The sequence below is a fragment of the Carassius gibelio genome, chromosome B13 (genome assembly GCF_023724105.1).
Source record: "Carassius gibelio isolate Cgi1373 ecotype wild population from Czech Republic chromosome B13, carGib1.2-hapl.c, whole genome shotgun sequence".
Classification (NCBI taxonomy): domain Eukaryota; kingdom Metazoa; phylum Chordata; class Actinopteri; order Cypriniformes; family Cyprinidae; genus Carassius; species Carassius gibelio.
The window spans coordinates 25,823,470-25,845,386 of record NC_068408.1 but is presented as its reverse complement, the minus strand read 5'-3'; the positions used below and the strand labels follow the sequence as shown (position 1 = coordinate 25,845,386).

General features: G+C 40.9%; 1 protein-coding gene and 1 long non-coding RNA gene across 2 annotated transcripts; both read right to left on the bottom strand.

Annotated features, from left to right (window-relative positions):
• Positions 1-5,410, bottom strand: LOC127969811 (uncharacterized). The gene is made up of 2 exons (XR_008156358.1): positions 631-5,410; positions 1-541 (listed from the first exon to the last, which is right to left on the bottom strand). It is a non-coding gene; the product is annotated as an uncharacterized LOC127969811 (long non-coding RNA).
• A 1,828-nt stretch (positions 5,411-7,238) lies between these two features.
• LOC127970523 (sphingolipid delta(4)-desaturase DES1-like) lies at positions 7,239-11,737 on the bottom strand. The gene is made up of 3 exons (XM_052573118.1): positions 11,479-11,737; positions 8,940-9,682; positions 7,239-8,036 (listed from the first exon to the last, which is right to left on the bottom strand). Exons 1-3 carry the CDS (start codon positions 11,558-11,560, stop codon positions 7,890-7,892), a joined length of 972 nt encoding a protein of 323 aa, XP_052429078.1. The 5' UTR covers positions 11,561-11,737; the 3' UTR covers positions 7,239-7,889.
• Positions 11,738-21,917: the final 10,180 nt, after the last annotated feature.

Here is a 21,917-nt window from a genome sequence, read left to right as displayed (position 1 = left end):
GCAAGTTAACAGAGTTTATTGTAATATTTGAGATGATGGTAGGTTGGAGAATGACGCAGGAACCGCGATGGCAGCACAGACTGGTGAGTAGGTGAATTGAGTGCGCTGATGATGATGATGACGGCGGTGGTAAATCAAAGTGAGGTGACGATAATCCGTGAGCGAAGGTAATGATCCAACAGAAACCGAACAGGAGACAAAGCAAGGCAGGAACACACGAATCAGACATCAGACACGGAGGACCTCAAACAACGATCTGACAAACAGGAGACGAAAGAACTGTTAAATAGGCAGTTGGAATGAGTAACACCCACATGAAACAATCAACATGACGTAACATGAATACAGCTGGAGACGGTGCATTCCCGAACCGTGACAGTACCCCTCCTCCCTAGGACGCCTCCTGGCGTCCCCAGAATCTCTTACCTGTCGATGGTAATCATCGATAAGGGAATGATCCAGGATGTCCCTAGCAGGTACCCAACTTCTCTCCTCTGGACCGTAACCCTCCCAGTCCACCAAGTACTGAAATCCGCGTCCCCTCCGTCTAGATTAGGGCTTGATTTTGGAAACATGAAAGGCGGGATGAATTCTCCTGTACGTAGGAGGGAGTTTAAGGTGGACTGCCACCGGACTAATGATCTTGGTGACAGTAAACGGGCCAATAAATTTGGGAGCCAATTTATTAGATACGAAATGGAGAGGAATATTCTTGGTAGAAAGCCACACTTTTTGACCCACGACGTATACGGGAGGCCTAGACCGGTGGCGATCGGCTTTGGCCTTGGTGCGCGCCACCACTTGGAGTAGAGTCTCGCGGGCTCTGGTCCAAGTGCGGTGACACCTCTGGACGAAGGCGTGAATGGAGGGGACTGCAACTTCGGATTCCATACTGGGAAAAATAGGTAGCTGGTAACCTACACTACACTCAAAAGGAGATAGGCCCGTAGCTGATACTGGTAAGGTATTGTGGGCGTACTCCACCATAGACAATTGTTGGCTCAAGGAGGAAGGATTCTTGGAGACCAAACATCGCAACACCCTTTCCAAATCTTGGTTGGCTCTCTCGGTTTGACCATTGCTCTGGGGATGAAACCCTGAGGACAGACTTACAGTCACTCCCAGCAATCTACACAATTCTCACCAAAATTTTGACACAAATTGGGGTCCCCTGTCGGAAACCACGTCTATCGGGAGGCCATGTAAACGAAAGATGTAAACTACGACGGTCAACGCTGTCTCCTTGGCTGAGGGTAATTTGGGCAAGGGAATAAAGTGGGCTGCCTTCGAGAACCGGTCCACCACGGTTAAAACTACCGTGTTGCCCTGGGAGGACGGGAGGGTGGTAATAAAATCTAGTGCGATGTGGGACCAGGGTCTCGAAGGGTAACCCCTTAAGGGGGCCGATTGGAAGTATTACCAGTGGCACAAACCAAGCAAGCCAAAACAAAATTGTGAATGTAGCGAGGCATAAGTGGCCACCAGAATCGTTGCTTGACTAAAAATCTAGTACGGTTAACTCCTGGATGGCAAGCTACATTAGAGCAATGTCCCCACTGGATAACATTAGACTTTAATCCCTCTGGCACAAATAAACGGTTCGGTGGGCACCCGGGCGGAGGCGTTACCCCTTCTAAGGCCGTTCTGACCTTCGATTCGATCTCCCATGTGAGAGTGGAGACCACTAATGTCTCAGGGAAAATACACTCGGGAGTGGATGGGCGTTCGGAATGGTCAAAAATACGGGACAAAGATTTGGGTTTGATATTTTGGGAACCCGGTCGGTATGAAATAGTAAAGTCAAAACGTCTGAAAAAAAGTGCCCATCGAGCCTTCCTGGAGTTCAACCTTTTGGCGGTGCTAATGTACTCTAAATTCTTGTGGTCAGTCCATACTATAAAAGGAACCCCCGATCCTTCTAACCAATGTCACCATTTATCCAATGCCATCTTAACTGCCAACAATTCTCAGTTACCAATATCGTAATTTCGTTCTGCAGGAGATAAATGATATATAAAATACGCACAAGGATGAACCTTGTCTTCTAAGGGATAACACCGCTCCTACCCCCACCTCTGACGCATCGACCTCCACCACGAACTGACGTGTAGGGTCAGGGGTAATCAGAATAGGGGCTGAAATGAAACGGCTCTTCAGTTTGGCAAACACAGCCTCAGCTGTGTCTGACCACCTGAACGCAGTCTTGGCGGAGGTCAAGGCGGTCAGAGGTGCGGCTAGTTGGCTGAAGTTGCGAATGAAACGCCAGTAGAAGTTAGCGAACCCCAGAAACCTCTGTAGGGCCTTACGGGAATCTGGACTTGGCCACTCTACCACAGCCTTAACTTTCTCGGGATCCATGCGTATTCCCTCAGTTGACACGATATACCCCAAAAATGGAATTGACTGTGCATGAAACTAGCATTTCTCCGCCTTGACAAAAAGCCCATTCTCTAGCAATCTAAGTATAAGTCTGAGACTGATCTCTCGTGCTGGCGTAACTCCGCCAGCCTCCGGGCCACCTCCCGTCCTGCGACGGCCCGATCGAAGACCCATCTCATCTCGGCAGAGAGCACCTGAAACGAGGCGCAGCATGGATCCTGGTTCTCCCACACCGCTGTCCCCCATAGTGCCGCCCTCCCAGAGAGTAGCGTCAACACGAAGGCCACCTTGGTGACAGTCTGCACCAAGATTCGTTGCAATTTCTCTTACATGCACTTCCCCCCACCCACAATTCCTGCCGGCCCGAGACTCGAACTCACAACCCTTCGATTTCGAGTTTGACTCTCTAACCATTAGGCCACAACTTCCCTAGAGGCACAAGTCTGAAGTAATGAATTTAGGTAAAGAGGTGCTGAGCCAGCGGTGGTTTTGTAGACAGACATCAATGCCTTGAATTTTTTTAGTTAATAATAAAATATTAGTTTTACATGTTATAGTACATAGATAAATTCATGGCACTTAATTATCTCCAAGCGATGCCATTCAGCGCTCCCTCCATAATTTCTGGAATCTGAGAGAGCAAAAAAATCTAAATGCTGAGAAAATCATCTTTAAAGTTGTTCAAATGAAGTTCTTAGCAATGCATATTACTAATCAAACATTCAGTTTTGATATATTCAATCCGCTGGAGTGGTGCTCGCCGGACCGCCCGGACCCTGCTAGCCAAAGTGAGTGAGCTTTATTTATAGCCGTGTCACCTCAGTTTAGCCTACTTTCTCCTAACTAGAGACAACATGATAAAGCAGGGGTGTGCAGAGCTGTTCCTCCTGCAGAGTTCAGCTCCAGCACTGATCACACACACCTGAACCAGTCATCAGGTCCTCAGACGCTCCTGAAACCTCCAGGCATGTGTGTTGGAGCTGAAATCTGCAGGGTGCTGGCACTCCAGGAGCAGGATTGGACACCCCTGTGATAAAGCATCAAGCAAAACTCTTTGCCATGTGCCATGTGGACAAGCATGATTCCAATTAGCTTTTCTTTTTAAAATGGCACAGCTTCTTAAATCAGTCAGTCAAGCTTTATATTATGGTATTAAGCACTATTTAATGATAATGATAGAACTTTAGTGATTAGAACTAAAACTTGGTAACCATGTATAAATGCATATTTGTCATTTTATAGAAATGGTGTATAAGCATGGTGATTCTTAAGATATTTTTGGTCATGTAGGGTAGGGTAAAATAATAATAATAGTAATAGATCATATTAATTATTCTTAAAAGATAATACTACTACTAATTCTACTACCATACTAACAACAAACAGTGCACCAAGGGATAAATCCGTTATTAAACAAGTTATGACAGACACTGTGTAAATGAATATATTCCAACATCAAATAGAAATTGTTTAATTTAGAAGTTGATTCAGGGTCAGCATCATCTGAGGTCCTCTGAGGGTCAGCATCATCTCTTCACAGGTGTTCTGGATCCAGACTGGAGCTTGTGTAAATCCTAGTTACATAGAAACAAATAGAGACATCATTAGCATAGCCGCTGATCCAACAAAGTAAAATTAATTAGTTTAACCCAAGCTAAAGAATAAGAATGTGCATTTGTATTTATTTATTTATTTTTTTAAATTTTACTGCAGTCACAATTTAAGAGATACATTATTCGTATGCTTGGCGAAAGAGATGTGTTTTTAATCTAGATTTAAACAGAGAGAGTGTGTCTGAACCCGGAACATTATCAGGAAGGCTATTCCAGAAATTGGGAGCCAAATGTGAGAAAGCTCTACCTCCTTTAGTGGACTTTGCTATCCTAGGAACTACCAAAAGTCCAGCGTTTTGTGACCTTTGGGTGCGTGATGGGTTGTAGCGTGGTAGAAGGCTAGTTAGGTACGCAGGAGCCAAACCATTTAGGGCCTTATAGGTAAGTAATGATAATTTGTAAACCACTACCTAGATATATAGCTGAGTATCATCAGCATAACAGTGGAAGCTAATTCTGTATTTTCTAATAATATTACCAAGGGGCAACATGTATATTGAAAATAGAAGGGGACCTAGGACGGATCCTTGTGGCACTCCATATTTTACTGATGATAAATGAGATGACTCCCCATTTAAGTAAACAAAATGGTAGCGATCGGACAGGTAGGATCTAAACCATCTTAAAGCCTGCCCTTGAATACCTGTATAGTTTTGTAATCGATCTATGAGTATGTCATGATCTATTGTGTCGAACGCAGCGCTAAGATCAAGTAAGACTAGAAATGAGATGCAGCCTTGATCTGACGCAAGAAGCAGGTCATTTGTAATTTTAACAAGTGCAGTTTCTGAAATTCTTCATACAGATCATTTTTATGCAGGAAGGTGCTCAATTGAGCAGACACAACTTTTTCTAAAATTTTCGACATAAATGGAAGGTTTGAAATAGACCTATAATTTGGAAATGGTACAACTAGGATCTAGTTTTGGTTTCTTAATAAGAGGCTTGATAACCGCCAGCTTGAATGGTTTTGGGACGTGTCCTAAAGATAACGACGAGTTAATGATATTGAGAAGCGGTTCTTCGGCTACAGGTAACAGCTCTTTCAGTAATTTAGTGGGTACAGGATCTAATAAACATGTTGTTGGTTTAGATACAGTGATAAGTTTATTTAGCTCTTCCTGTCCTATGGTTGTAAAGCACTGCCGTTTATCTTTGGGTGAAACTGTGTGCATTATGTGCAATTTACAGGTTTACATACATTTCTTTCTCTTTTTTTAAGTTGAATGTTGATTATTATATAAAAATAAATGGTAATTGAATTTTAAGTGTGGGCCCTGTTGTTAATTGTAACCTAAAGTAATGTAAAAGGGCTCCCTACAGTTCCGAGCGGAAGCTGAGATACATTTTTATTCCTTAGAAAACTTTTCATTATAATTGAATTCATTTAAAGAGTAATTTGTTCAGTAAACTGTTGTTTAACACACACACACACACACACACACACACATATATATATATATATATATATATATATATATATATATATATATATATATGTATATATATATATATATATATAGATCATTTTATACAAAATATTAGTTTAGATCCTTGTATTAATTTCTGTTTCATGTGTTCTGAAATGTGTCAGTGATGAAGCAGGTCAATCTCAATAAGCGGTTCAATAAGACATCAGAGAGATACTGAAGCCAAACTACAGCTCCACTCTTTCTCATGCTGATGTGCTGTGTTTATCTCATGGCAATAGTTAGCTCTAATGAGATCAGTTTATTTATAGACTAAAACGTCATGCACCATATATTATACCAGACTCCAGAGGATGTGGTTTGGTGTATTTTTTACTGGTTTGGTTGGCTGAAGGCTGAGTGTGTGTGTGTGTGTGTGTGTGTGTCAGAGGAGTGGATCTGTCAGCGCTGCATGGTGTGAGAGGCGTGTGTTAACACTGAGAGTTCACCTGAGTTCAGGACCAGCACAAACACACATACTAGGGCTGGCAAAATGGCTAAACAACTAAATTTGAATTTTGTACTTGAATATTATCAATATTCGAATTTAAAAGGCATAAATTCAATTATGGGGAAAACATCTTTTGGCTTCTGTCGAGGGACAATAAGCATTGCATTGAGCAAAACATTACTAAAGCACGTTTCTTCAACGCAATAAAATAACACGACCATCTTTAGTGCATAATGTTTAATATGTTTATAAACCATATATAATTAATTCCTTTGCTTTAACAATTAGAAAACACACCAGCATCATGTATGTATCTATAGTTTAATACAAAGGACCGAAAACCAATCAAAAAGAGTTACTTTTTCATTTAAAAACAGGAGATGCAGTGCACTTTTTTTTACATGGCTTTCTAAACATGCATCTCTCTTGTACGTGCATTTGCATTAGCCACAAAATCCACACACTATATATATATCTCTATAGTTATTGTGAATGGCAGTATCACCCCTGACTTTCTTTTATTAAGAGGCTCTTTCCATTCATCGTGAACAGAAAGCATGAAGTATCCCTGAACTCTTCTGCTGTGCTGCATTGTGCAAGAGTTCAGTGACATCTGCAGCGTGACTCCCACACGTCATTCTCACTGACCAGAGTTTGTCCATCTGAAGAGTGTGTGCGGTCTCCTTTTGTCTTTTAATCATGGGATCTTCTTCTTCTTCATTGCAGACCAGTTAATGTATGAAAGACTGAAAGAGAGCCTTACAAGATGAAAACCATTAAGCAACTTTTGGATATTTTGTACTAAAAACAAACATTGAAACGGTAAACTGGCCGTGTGGTATTCTCCTCCATTTTTCCTGCAGTGAGATCTCTGCTCACGGAAGAACAACATTATTTAACATAATCAAAGATTTCATGAAATTATGCAATAAAGTTTGCTTCACAGTGTTTTATCTTGAAGATGATTGCTGCTTTAAAAATCAGCTAAAATGATCGTAACAGCTTAGAAGAAAATCTGGATTAAAATGAACAATTTGCATGAGTAGGTTGTAAAGTAGGCTGAACTTTAGTTGTGTGTCCTGGTCCGATCCATCAGAGATTCTCCAGAGCTTTCAGAGAGATTGTGTGTGTGTGTGTGTGTGTAGAGAGAGAAGGTTTTGACATCTGACACTATTACTACTACTTTAAATATAAATCATGTCTACATGTCTTTTTTCCGTTTAATCTTTTGACTAGTAGAGTACTGCCATTCCAGTATTCAGGATTAAAACATATCATATCTACATCAGATCTTCATGTATTTCAGAAAGAAACCAAGAACAATCATTAGACACCTGCACACATTTATTAAGGCTTTACAGGTCATGTAATATAAAATGTATAAATGTTGTCCACTCAGTACTTCACTGTTAGTCAAGATTAATCTACTCACTTGGTAAACTGATGAAGGTTTAATCAGTCCGGTCTGTGGCGCGTGTTCATGAGACACTCATCTCTGAGCTAACGTTATTGTCAAAATGATACAGAACTAGTGCTGTCAAACGATTGATCACACACAAAACAAACCGTTTGAGTTACATAATACTTGTTTGTGTACTGTGTATATTTGTTATGTAAATATAAATACACACAAATGCATGTATATAAGAAATATATATATATATATAATTTATGTAAATATTTTCAAAATATATATGCTGTATGTGTGACTTTATATTTACATAAATATACACAGTACACATTTATTATGTAAACAAACAACTTGTATTCTGGATGCTTCATATATATTCTATTGGATTTTTTCATTGACAGATAACTGCGAGCGAGCAGAAACATCAGCGTTCAGATGGAAATCTTCAGACTCTGTGCAACAGAGGAGCTCAGACGGTTTGGTTCACAATTAAAATGAGTCAGCACACTTGCTAAAAGCCAGAAAGTAAGATGGGAATGTCCTCAGACGCAGGGGAAGACTCTTGCTCACTCCTGCTTGACCTCTCCTGTCAGCCGTCTCTTCACACGCGAGTACGGACTCAGTTCATCGTCCATGATAAAGTCATACAGCACCGTGATCCAGGAGGTGTAGCAGGGCAGCTCTCTGTAGTACTCCGCTGCGATCTCCTTCACCTGAGGAAGGAGCAGAGTCATGATCAGAGGAGCTGCACTGTCTGCGTGGCTTTTTCTGACTCTTATTTCTTCACACAGCAAGCGCCAAAACCTTTGTCAAGTTTCATACCATTCCAGTTAATGAAGTAAGGGATAATCAACGGTCACTGTGGAGGTGAAGAACCAAAGTGCATTTAAGATCTGTCGATTATCAAGTTATTCCATGATCATTTGACAAGTTAAAACTGGTATTGCTCTTTGCAGTGCAATATTTGACAGAATGGGTAAAAATTATGGTTATTTTTGTCAAGTTTGGCACATTAGCTCTAGCATCCTGCCCGCTTCAAATCAGACACAGAGAGCAAACAGTGCGGTAAGACTGAATTATAGCATTTATTTTAATCGATCGATCGAGAGAGATGTGTGTATTACCTGCTGCATCTGTGCGTCTCTGTCTACAAACAATGACCTCGTCGTCGTTGAGGATATAATGAAGTGATCTAGTGTTTAGGATATTTTGTTTATAAAAATTGTGGGGAAATGTTGACAGGTTTATGTGTGCGCAGCATAAACTGAGATTTCCCACTTTCTATCTGTGTGTGTGTGTGTGCATTAAAGCAGCACTTTCTCTGTGTGTGTGTGTGTGTGTGTGTGTGTGTGTGTGTGTGCATCAATAAAGGAATGGTAAACTGACTTGGAACTACCTGTGCATTACTGCACACCTGCCAGCCAATCAGAAACCAGTATTCAGACAGACCGTGGAATAAATAATTTCAATAAATCATAGCAGAAAATGTTTCAGTCTAAAATGACCCAACAGCACCAGAGTTTTCATATTTAAATGTATGTAACTTCAGTTTTCTGTGAAGCTGCTCTAGGACAAACCTGAACTGAATTATTGAGACGGACTGAACAGCTTCTTACCTTCGGCAGACGGCGTCCTGGGATGCTGGGGAAGTCATGGTGCTCGTTGTGGTACCCCACGTTGAACGTCAGCAGGTTTAGGGATCCGTAGTAAGAGTAGGTCTCATGGCCTTTGAGGAACATGTAATGTTCTGCGATGAAGTGTCCTGAGATGGGATGGAGACCCATTCCTAGCATGGAGCCCATCATCATGTAGACCAAGGGCTTGGCGCCCCAGGCCCAGTACATCACAGCGTTAAACGAGAGCTGTATGGCCACGTTGAGGAGCTCCAGCTGGGTGATGGGTTTGGGGTTGATCCAGAGCGGACGGATGGCGTAGAAGAGCGGCTGGAACATGATCCAGAAGAGCTTACGCAAACGGGTGCAGAAGAACCAGCCCTCGAAATCAGTGGGGATGTCGACATCCACCCCGTCTCCACCCAGGTACCGGTGGTGGTCCAGGTGGTAGCGCTTAAAGGAGGCCGAGTAGGGCAGCCCAATGGGCAGATTGGCGAAGATGGCGAACCAGCGGTTCCATCTGGCGCGGTTGTTGCCGAAAGCCGTATTGTGAGAGATCTCGTGAATCGCTAGAGTCATTGAATGATTAATGCAACTCCCGAACACATACGTCCAGAACATGACCCATTTCCACGGCAGGTCCTTCACCAAATAGAAGGCCAAAAACTGGACGGCAACCATGGTACAGACGATCCACTTCAGCCTGGGGTCGGGTCCCATCAGAGACTTGATCTCTGGGTATTTGGCTGCCAAAGAAAACACAAGACAACCATTGTAAAACTGGAACAATCTGATGTGGAGGACGAGTGCATTCAAATGATGTCCATTTCCATGACAAATTAACGCAACTGGACACCAGCGGGATCTGGTGCGCTGGCTCGTAACGTCACCGCTCTCTGTCATCTAGATCTTAATATGCTTCATATGGTGAAGCCCGAAGCCAATCTCATTTGCCTAAAGCTTCACAGAAACAATACAAACACACAGCAGAATTTAAATGTGGGACTTCTCATACAAGGTTTTTTATAAAGCAGGACAAGTAACTACCGCTTTGAGGCAAGAGTGCTACTTTAAAGCCTAATCCAGGGTTTATATATTACATAACGCTACAGAGCAAAGGCAGTCAGGTTACTGTACACGCAACAGCTGTGTGTAAGACCGAATACATGTCAGCACAAGTGTGCAGGATCCTGGATCGTCTCCAGATCAGACAAACATGAGCTCGCATGAAGACAGCGTCTGCTGAACAAATATGACGTGAGGAGGACGTGTTGTTTGAATAAGACTGTCATATAATAGATTCAGAGCAGTGGGATTCATTCAAACTAAAGCATAACTATAACTAAACCGCTACAGAATCATTTACCAGACGACTGGTGTGTGTCCGTGAGGGCATCATGAATAAATCATGTATTAGCAACAGAGTGCTCTCGTGTTAAACACAGAATGATTGAAAAGTATCCATAAACCAGTTGTTATGTTTATCCAAAGTCCACAAATAGATCAATGCTGGCTCATCAGTTTTCTACATGCATTCATAAGCAGCTTTATCAGTGAGGAGATGATACTAATAACAGCATAGCCTTCTGTACCTTCACCCCATTTATGCGTACGTGTGTACCTACCTAACCGTATGTTTTTATGTTAAAAAAAAAATATTGGGATTTCGTGGGCTCTTGTCAGGGTTGGGATTATTTTCTGTAATCTCTCTCTCTCTCTCTCTCTCTCTCTCTCTATATATATATATATATATATATATATATATATATGTCGTTATATAAAACAATGTAAGTCTACATAATGTCCCCAGTTGGATGGCTAAGTGTGTGTGTACGTGTGTGTGTGAGAGAGAGAGAGATTCAGAATGAATGAACAGAGAGAGAGAGAGAGAGAGTTGGCTGAGCTTCCTCATGTGACCGTCACTCCACCACACTCCCATTAAACTCTTCAAACACAGCTCAACAAACAAAGCAGAGATTATTAAATCGTTAAAAACAGACACAAAGTCTCACTCACTGCACATACAGTTTTCGGAGTGTTATGAAACGAATTAACGTTAGCTGCTAACGTTAATACTCGAGCACGCAGTTTAACCGGTTAACGTTAGCTGACAAAGCTTCATATATCCTGAGGTAAATTCTCCAAACTTGATGAAGTGTGTAGTAACAGATGTGCTGAAGTGACTGCTGTAACGTTAGTTTAGTAACGGTGTTATTATGTAAGTTAGTGTCTGTCAGGGAGTGGCCCTCACATAACGGTCATCCCTCAACTAACGACGAACACTGCAAACTCACGATTTTCTCTCGTTATAAATCAACTTCACACATAACAGACGGTAAAGAAACATTACAATAAAATATAATAAAAGGCACTTGGCTCGTTGGGGTTTCGGCGGGAGGTCATTTTACATAACGGCTAACTTTAACTCATTCGAGTCGCGGGTAAACCGTCATATAATCCTTCGTAACGGATCAAAACGACTCTGATGAGTAGAAGAAGCGATGTTTATATACCGACGAGAGAGAAAGAGAGAGAGACTCACCCAGGATCTCTTTCCTCCGGTCGGCGTGAGGCTGATCCGTGTAAACCCACTCAAAGTCCTCGCGAGCGACGCGGTTCCCCATGTTCTCTCTGGTTCGACGGTTGCTCTGCGCTAGTGAACTGTGTTTCCTCAGGATCTGAACACGAAATTATAGCGTATTTTTACACAGGTCTAACAGCAGCTGCCCCACATCCTTCGCTTCCTCTCGTCCGTCCGTCTTTCTTCCAGAAGATCTTTCGATTTCCGAACCCGTCGCGTCGCGGTGGGCGGAGTCTTTCCGGGTGACGTCACTCCAGCTCGGCCTACGCGACACCGTTATGATGCTTGCCTGGAGAAGTTGGCAAATGTGCCAGAAATTGTAATGTAAATAAACTTAAATATATATATTTATAAATAAATAAATAACCGTAAGAGAAAACTATATTTTTCTCTAAAATAGCACCCCTTCATGGCAGAGTTCAGTCTGGTTTGTCAGAAGCTGAGATATTATGCAAACTGAGTTAGACTCACTATACAAGGCAAATGCTCCTTTATTCCCTTCAGAAGAAGATGCCTTTAGCAAAGTGCAGCTTCCTTCTTTAGAATAGAAAATAATAGTTCTAAAAATGTAACTATTGACTCTCTGAACATTAACAGTCTCTTCTGACCATAAACAAATTGGTACTTCTTGTGCAGATTGTTATACTACTCTATAAATCTGATTATTGTGAGGACACTGTTGTTTTGAGACTGTATCTACTGATGAGAAGATCACCTGACAGAGACAGAACTGTTGCTGAAATAATGGATCTATTGACGCTCTTAAGAACAAGTCTCTGAGTACCGATGGGCAACACTTTACAAAAGGTACAAAAACACACTTTTATTACTTGAGACTTATTTAGAAAACACTGAATCCAGTTTCCCTGACTAATACTTGTTAACAATGAGAGGAAGTCAGGAATAAAAAGATTCAGATATAACTACTGTTCCTTCCGATGTATTTGACTGGTGTAAGGATCTTCATGGTGTTCCTCGGAAGAGCGTCTGGTCGTTACCCAGTAAATATTTAATTATGAACAGGCTTAAAGAGGGATCCTATAAATATCTAGTTTACCCTGTGAAAAAAAAAAAAATCCTCCCTGTTCTTCTGTGGAATAGTAGAGGAGTCTATCTTTCATCTTTTTGGGGAATTTAACCGTGTAACTGTTTATTTTTCTTTTGTGTGTGTGTGGGGGGGGGGGGGGGTGTTTATAGTTTAGTTTATTTATACATGCTTCTCTCTTGGACAATTATTCTTTGTTGTACAAGGATGTTTTGTTTGGATTTTGTGATGTTGATAAGAATCTAAAGGACAAATTATTTCTAATAAATTATTTATTTTACTAGCAACATTTTTTTTATGCATAAGTGCACATTTTTGTCTGTAAAAACCCTGTTTCTTATATTTTGAAGTATTACTTGGATACAAAGTTTGTGATTTTGTTGTTGGTAGCGTTGTATATTTGTCTGTGCCTTCATCTATCCACTGTCCCTCTGCTTGTGCTTTGGCAACATCTTGGGCAGTGTTCAAGGGAGTGCTGCTTTCTGAGAATTGTGCTGAGTTCATATTGCACTTTTTCTTGTTTTTAACAGATTAATTGTGACTTCCTTGCCAGCAGTGTGTGCTGAGTGCTGTCAGCCTGTACATATGCTTCTCAAGGGGATTCCTCATGACTGCGTAGGTATTCGTCTTCCACTGGTGCCTCTGGAGCGAACGGAAATAGACCGCTGGTTACGAACAGAACTGTGTGGAAGAGTTTCTGGTCGTTTGGTATCATGAGGTGAAGATGAAATGTCAGGAGATTATTATAGCTCTTTGTTATTACATGTGTGTTTTGACAACAAAATCAAAATAATCATCGTCACTATTCGCAAAGAAGAAAAATATATTATGATTTTGCAATGGCCCGATGCACATCAGAACTGGTTCAAACTTTACGGAAACATTATTTTAAAAGTCAAAGGTGTTTGCTCAATAGGGCACATTTATTATTTACACTACGTGAAAATAGCATGTATTTTTTAAGTGATAGATGCTATTTACACTGCAAATAGCTAAACTTTCCCATGGAATTGGGCTACTTTAACACTCTCGCTGTGGGTTGCTTTTCATGTCCACGGGAGGGTTTTGTTTGTGGAAACCTGGCAACCCTGATCCCTCCTCAGAAGAGTCTGAAGATGGAAGAGCTCGTGTGTTATGGTGACCATGTTACTGACCTCACACATTGCTTCCAGACACAGTTTCTAACTACCACATTCCTATTCATGATCATTCTGGAAGAACGGGAAGACAGCATTAGTGAAAACAGACAGACAATGGTAGCTTTAGCAACATTAGCCTTACAGAGAGCCAAGCAGCTCTTTTGGAACACAAAATATGTTTATATGCGTAAGGCTTACTTTGTCTGGAGTCTGGATGTGTGCGCACGAAGCATTGGTATCGATCCCTCTTTCAGAAGCAAAGTTTGCACAGCTCCAGTGCTGAACTGACCCTCGTTTTTTTTTTGGGGACATTTCCTTAGAAAATGAAAGTTAACCATCATGTCCTCAGTGTCTATGGAGACTCCTATGTAACACTTTTAATGGCTCTTTGCGCTGACATTAGCCAGTCGTGTTTCCACCTTCACTTCCGGGGCTTGATCGTTCCTCGTCGGGGCTTCCTCGGGTCCAATGGCCAGGGTTTTTTGGCCCGACAAAATTCTGATAACTTCTCTTTGTTGGTGAAATGATGAGGTTGCATGACGTTGTTCTGAGAGGCGTGTAAAGGGCGTGTTTTAGTGACGTGCAGCGGAGATTCAGACTCGACAGTGGAAACCCTGTGCTATTCTGGCCTCGGTGCTACTGACCCGAGACTATGAACCCCAGCCGGCCCGCTTTAAGCCCTGGCTCGCACTGACCCCACAGTGGACTCCAGCTTCTCACTCAGGGCTGTGTATATACTAATAGGGCAGAGAGTGTCACAAATGGGCGGGACTTTCACCGACTATGTCATCACGGTCTGGAACTGCTTGTGTAGAGAGACTGTTTATGATTTTTGGGGATTATAAAACAATGAGTGAGTGGATTTTTACCATCATAGGCTGGTTGTTTTCACACACTGCAGCCACACAACTGTTCAAACACCTTATAAAAGTGATTTTTGCATTATATAGCACCTTTAAGACAATCTGAAACAGGGATTAACCGTGTCAACCATGTTGGTACACAAATGAATGTCTGAAACCAGCACATTTTTTATTCTGGTCTTGCATGCACACCACTTATGTGCATCCCTGAATATAATGTAATATTTCTGTAGTGTTCATTTTGTTGTTAAGCCGATTGTTTTGCGATAATGACAGGCTGACTGTATATTATCGCTTCACTGCTCTGTGCTGTTTGTATGTTTTCTTCATTTAAGACACCTGATGATCAGCTCATTAGGAAAGACTCCTTGAACTGAACTGAGTGTGTAAGATAAGAGACTTCTATGAGACCTTGGTGCTCAATGGTGCTGCATCCCTCCAGTTATTTTCTTCAGATTGGCAGAGGAAAGTTGTATAGCTCCCTCAAAATGGAAATGTAACCCCATCGTTTAACCACGAAGCATTCTTCATTGTTTTACTTCACCAGCAGTGCAATACAATGGGCAAATACCATCCGGGCGTATGATGTGGCAATCATCAGATCCTGTTCTTCTTTTGTCACCCATTTCTCTAAAGGTCTCCAGAGTCTGAACTTTCCCATTCAGGGGAAACCTACGCTCCCTTTCTCCCTTCCAACTCTTCTCTTTTGTGTCATCCCTTCTTATCTCCCCAACCCACTTTATACTTGTCTGGGGACAACACTGGAGCCTTTTGATTTCAATTGGGTATCATCTTTCCTTTGACAGAAAACTGGCTGGATTTACTCAGCCGAGACTGCAATGTCATCAGTCAGAGATGTCCTGAAGATTGTGGGAGCTGATTCCAAATAGTCCGTTCTCATTCTGTAGATCTATCTGCGGCTGTTGACACCATTTCCCATCAGATCCTTCTAATCACTGGGTTTCACAGCAACTTCACTGGTTTGTTTCGACCCACATCAGAGTTATCCACAGCACATCAACTAGTCACGGGGTGCCTCAGGGATTTGTAATGGAACCCCTCCTCTTCTCCATTTACCCTAAATCTCTGTTTCTTGCTGGTTGAGTGATTTTTCTAACCTTACTGAGACAGATTAATCCCTGACAAATATTTATAAAACATGAAAATGAGCATCATCCGTACTCTTAAAAAACCCTCTTCTTATATAAATAAAGTATTTCTTATGTTCTCTCTAAATCCTTCTCTGTTCTTACCTGTACTTTTCTGGATAAACGTTTTATTGTTACTTATTGTCTCATTGGTTCCTTTAGGAAATTCTAATCATATATCTGCTAAAGAAATAAATCTAAATGTAAGGTCTTAATATCTCCAGCCTTTCCCATAAATCCTCATCCTGTTCAAGTGACTCTACAGAAAACCGGACTCAAAGGTTATCACGTCATGCTACAACAGCCTGGCCATCTACAATGAACCTGTCAATGTGGACAGTGCTATTTCACTTGAGAAGGTGCATAATCCAATGAAGGGGTATTCAAAATTAACTGTATAAAGCCTTATTTTTGTTTTTAGATTGCAATGCTACTATGTTAGAATGAAATGTGATTTTATTTTAAAATGCACATTATTAATAAATATGACTGACTCTCTGGGACCACTCAGACTCTCTCGCTCCTCTGTTTTCCAAAGCATGTGATATGAAACCACACAGAGACCGATCATGGAAGCACTGTTCTTATATGTCTTCTGCAAATTCGGCCTCCCAGAAGGCAAATTAACATGAGAGCGCAATTCCAAAAAAAGCACTGATAGAAGTAAAAAGTTCTCCAGGTGATCTACTGACAATCTGCAAATGACCAATGCAATCTACCAAGAGCAGCACAAGTTAATACAGGTGGAATCATTCTCTCCCTTCTACTTTCTGTGGTGCATCCTCCTTGCAGCAACCATCACAGTCATGTCAAGCACAAAATGAGTCAAGACATGCTTTTTTGGGTGTAGTTGCATGCATAGTTATTTGGAATTTAGTGCAGAAATTGTATAAATCTATCAGTAATATATGTTGATTGGGAAATTGGGGGGGAACAAAACTGGGAATTGAACATTGTTGCAAAGTCAAATGAACTCCTTTGTCCAAGCAGCAGTTGGCTCTAGTTGGACCAAGGTAATCAGTTGGCCAAAACCCTTGGCCTTTCACCCCCGAGTAGGCATTATCAAGCATGCACCAGCACGTTTGCCTTTTGGCCCGACGGTGGAAACAACTAGCTTATAATAGCACGTTATCCTGGCCCCAAGACAACAAAGCAGCCCAGTGCATCACACAGATGCTATGAGGATTTGATGTTGGTGTGCTGTGTCTTTTTCACACATAGCTGTAATAGCCATAAGGTAGAGTAATGTTCAGTGCTTTTGTTGTGTGGTGTGTGTTTACTGTGTCTTGGTTTGAACTGAATAGCTTAACCGGTTGACTAGACTTGTTAAAGCCACGAGACGCACCAGTAGTCAGTCGTGTGGCTTTCGCTGCCATTCACAACGGCTCTACTGTGGCCTCATGGGATAGTGAAGTGTCACCTGGGTACACACTTCAGAATCTCATAACAAGTTTGTTCTGCTGTTGTATGAACACTTTGAATTCAAACATACTACCATTTCAGATACTGTATTATCATACAAATAATGTTAAAGACACCTCAAATAAAATCCATGGAGTTTTATCAATTTCTACAAAAATGCTAAAGTGATACTGAATTAAAATCCTCTTTCTGGTTCTGCCAAGATACCTGGACATCGAGAATTATTTTGGTGATAATTGCTTTAACATCGTTTTTAATCATTTAAACATGATTTTAGGTTATTATATTAAGGATTACTATTCAAATGATGTTTTTATTTATATTCTTTATTCACCAAGTCACCTTTGAGAGCTCATGCCTGAGGAGATTAAAATGTGCATAGAAGAAATATTATCTTCCTTTAACATTTTCATATTAAAAGAATGCTAAATGATGCTTACTCACCAGTGTACATTTTCCAAATTATATAGGAATGTCTAAAAAGTACATGTTTCTATAGCTGATGCTTTTCTTTCTCTTTTAACTGTTGTTGCTATTATTATGCATGTGTGTGTGTGTGTGTGTGTGTGTGTGTGTGTGTGTGTATTATGGGAAATGCTGTATATGCTATTTATTGATAATAAAGCTTGAAGACTGATAAGAGCTTGATAAGATGAAGACTGCATCAAAGCTCCAAAACCAAAGGCTTGTAAAGTATGTTAACATAAAGATATGATAAAGATTTTTGGTCCAAATTATCTTTAAAGGGGTTAGTACACCCCAAAATAAAATTATGTCATTAATTACTCACCCTTTTGTCGTTCCAAACCTGTTAAGACCTTCGTTCATCTTCAGAACACAAATTAAGATATTTTTGATGATATCTGAGAGCTCTCTGACCCTCCAGACAGCAACACCTGAAATGTTCCTAGGTCCATGGATTTTGTGCCTTGCTCATCCAGATGTCAGTGGTGAAATAAAGAAAGGTTGGTGTTCTGGCTGAATTTCTTATCTGGTCTTTGTGCACACCTTTGAGATTTCATTATACATTAATTGATTTTCCCCCAGGCGTGTCGTATTTTCTGTCTAGCTGCTACACAAGGTTCTAAAATCCCATTTTCTTAACTCTGTATACTGGCACCTGGTCAAGACAGATAAAATCTGCTAGTGCTTTGTTCAATCATTTTGCATCTTTTGATTTATACTTGCTGTAGTTACATTGGAAGGGAAGGCTGTCTCAGCAAAGTGTGTAAGCGGCATTGAAGACTAATGGCCAGAAATGAGCTTCTAATTAAATTATGATAATATAGAAATATTATTCATTTAACAAAACCCTGTTTACATAAGCTGAATACAATCTGCATTTCAAAGGATTTAATGTTATTTCTCTACAGTCAGAGAACTGGATGTTATATTAGACAGGAACATGTCTTTTAAAAAATATATTTCCCGCGTAAAAAAGCTGCATTCTTCCACCTTAGAATGGGGACGCTTCACATAACACCCGATGTACTTGCTACATCATTAGAAGAATGGCATCTACGCTAATATTTGTCTGTTTCTCTCTTGTTCCGAGGTCACCGTAGCCACCAGATCCAGTCTGTGTCCAGATCAGAGGGTCACTGCAGTCGCCCGGATCCAGTACGTATCCAGACCAGATGGTGGATCAGCACCTAGAAAAGACCTCTACTGCCCTGAAAGACAGCGGAGACCAGGACAACTAGAGCCCAGATACAGATCCCCTGTAAAGACCTTGTCTCAGAGGAGCACCAGGACAAGACCACAGGAAACAGATGATTCTTCTGCACAATCTGACTTTGCTGCAGTCTGGAATTGAACTACTGGTTTCGTCTGGTCAGAGGAGAACTGACCCCAACTGAGCCTGGTTTCTCCCAAGGTTTTTTTCTCCATTCTGTCACCGATGGAGTTTCGGTTCCTTGCCGCTGTCGCCTCTGGCTTGCTTAGTTGGGGTCACTTCATCTACAGCGATATCATTGACTTGATTGCAAATAAATGCACAGACACTATTTAAACTGAACAGAGATGACATCACTGAATTCAATGATGAACTGCCTTTAACTATCATTTTGCATTATTGAGACACTGTTTTCCTAATGAATGTTGTCGCAATGTATTTTGTTTAAAGCGCTATATAAATAAAGGTGACGATTTGACCGAAGAAACATAACCAAGTTACAGAATGTGTTTCAGATGCAGAAAAACTAGTTCATGCATGCATGACTTCAAGACTGAATTGCAATGCACTACATGCTTCAATAAACAAGCTGAAGGTAGTCCAAGAGTCCTTACCTGGTCAAAGAATATGATCATATCAGCCCAGCTTTATCATCTATATACTCTGCTTACCTATTCTGTATTATTAAATACTTCTTATCTATATAAATTGTCTAGCTCCATCTGTTATCACACTACAAAAAACTATCACGCTCTTTTAAGGTCACAAACTCTGGACTTTTGATAACAATCTGAGGAACAAGGATATCAAAGTCTACTAATGGAAGTCAAGCGTACCTGATACTGTTCAGGGCTCAGAAAACTCTCTGTTAAAAACACAGTAGATTAAAATGCATCTCTTCAGCCAAGCATTCACAAAGAACTTCTCATAAACTTGTACACTTAAATCTAATGAAAAACTACCAAATATACATGATCACCTTTTGCCTGAATGCTACAAACAGCAGCTACGCTAATTCTTCTCCTTTTGTTTCCCTGTTTCTACTTTCTACTAAGGCCAGAGCCACGAAAGTGGAACAGATCCCCACTTCAGGGCAGTGAAAACCAAGAGGGGGATCATGAAATGAAACCAGGAAGGAGCTGGAGCAAAGGATGAGCCGGACAGAGCCGGGGGAATGAAAGACCCAAAGAAACTGGAGACTCAGCGGAGAGCACAAGGCCTGGAGCAATGTTCCTGGGTAATCCACTAAATATCATAGTCTGATCCAGGTATTGAGAAAGCATCCCTCGAGGTCCATCCTTTGGGCAGCAACAATGTGCTGGTAAAAATTAAATGAGGGCATCAGCATCAAAGTCCACCGAGTTAGCTAGTAAAATCTCCCTGATATGGGAAGAACAAAAGGTGTGACATTGGAAGAGATGCTAGGGATCTTGATGGGAATATTAAAATCCCCATGACACAGCTTGATGATCAGTTTTCTTTGATGTGTTGACTTACATGAATTAAAATGTCCTGGGAAAGTTAATTTATTTCAGTAATTCAACTCAAATTGTGTAACTCCTGTATTAAATAAATTAAATGCACACAGATTTAAGTAATTTAAGTCTTTGGTTCTTTTAATTGGTTCTTAACAAAAAAAAAAACACTAATTTGATGACATGCCAATCAGCTCATCAACTCAAAACACCTGCAAAGGTTTCCTGAGCCTTCAAAATGGTCTGAGTTTGGTTCACTAGGCTACACAATCATGTAGAAGACTGCTGATCTGACAGTTGTCCCGAAGACAATCATTGACTCCCTTCACAAGGAGAGTAAGCCACAAACATTCATTGCCAAAGAAGCTGGCTGTTCACTGAGTGCTGTATCCAAGCATTTTAACAGAAAGTTGAGTGGAAGGAAAAGATGCACAGCCAACCGAGGGACATTATGAGGATTGTCAAGCAAAATCTATTCAAGAATTTGAGTGAACTTCACAAGGAATGGACGGAGGCTGGGGTCAAGGCATCAAGAGCACCACACACAGACGTGTCAAGAGATTTACTGAACCACAGACAACATCAGAGGTGTCTTACCTGGGCTAAGAAGAAGAAGAACTAGACTGTTGCTCAGTGGTCCAAAGTCCTCTTTTCAGATGAGAGCAAGTTTTGTATTTCATTTGGAAACCAAGGTCCTAGAGTCTGGAGGAAGGGTGGAGAAGCTCATAGCTAAGTTGATTGAAGTCCAGTGTTAAGTTTCCACAGTCTGTGATGATTTGGGGTGCAATGTCATCTGCTGGTGTTGGTCCATTGTGTTTTTTGAAATCCAAAGTCACTGCACCCATTTACCAAGAAATCTTGGAACACTTCATGCTTCCCTCTGCTGATCAGCTTTTTGAAAATGCTGATTTCATTTTCCAGCAGGACAAAAACAGAGACCACTGTTATCAAAAGTATGGGAATACTTTAAACAAAGGCCAAATAAAATGGCCCTTTGTTCCTTTGCAAAACTGATATGGTGTACCACGGCAGCACAAATGCGATGCACGAGCACCTCAGAGGAAAACATCCTGGCGCTCTCCGGTGTTACGGTTTAACTGGTTACTGTGTGACCTGGTGACTAACTTCCTGCTTCAGGTCTCTGCTGCAGATGTGATGGAGCGACCGAAGCAGATTCGGAGATTCTATAAGTACAAACTGATGTGATATTATTAAGTGTCTAATAAACGCAGACTTGCTCATTGCATGATTCTGATATTCTTGTAAAGATTACAAGTTATTGGTATGATCACCCGTAGCGGCTGAAGGATAAAATAAAAAATAAAGTCTGTGTTTTCGCGTGCACGTCGCTTCCATTATGAGCGCGCATAAGGTTGAAATATTATATTAGAAATTGTATTTACTTTTTTTTTGTAAAGCTATCCAATGGATTCATTAGCTAATCCAAAAAATAACATTAGATTAATTATTTATTGTAATAAAAATAATCGTTAGTTGCAGCTCTACAAGAGCCAAAAAAATTTACTCAGCCATGCAGCCATGCTGAATTGAGGCAGTAATTAAAGCAGAATAAGCCCCTACCAAGTATTGAGTACATGTACAGTAAATGAACAATTTCCAGAAGGTCAACAAT

Excerpts from the sequence above, each read along its gene's own strand:
- LOC127970523 (XM_052573118.1), bottom strand. The coding sequence starts at position 11,560 with ATGGGGAACCGCGTCGCTCGCGAGGACTTTGAGTGGGTTTACACGGAT. Across the intron at positions 9,683-11,478 it reads CCGGAGGAAAGAGATCCTGG|CCAAATACCCAGAGATCAAG; the intron begins GTGAGTCTCTCT and ends TTTCTTTGGCAG. Across the intron at positions 8,037-8,939 it reads CAGGACGCCGTCTGCCGAAG|GTGAAGGAGATCGCAGCGGA; the intron begins GTAAGAAGCTGT and ends CTCCTTCCTCAG.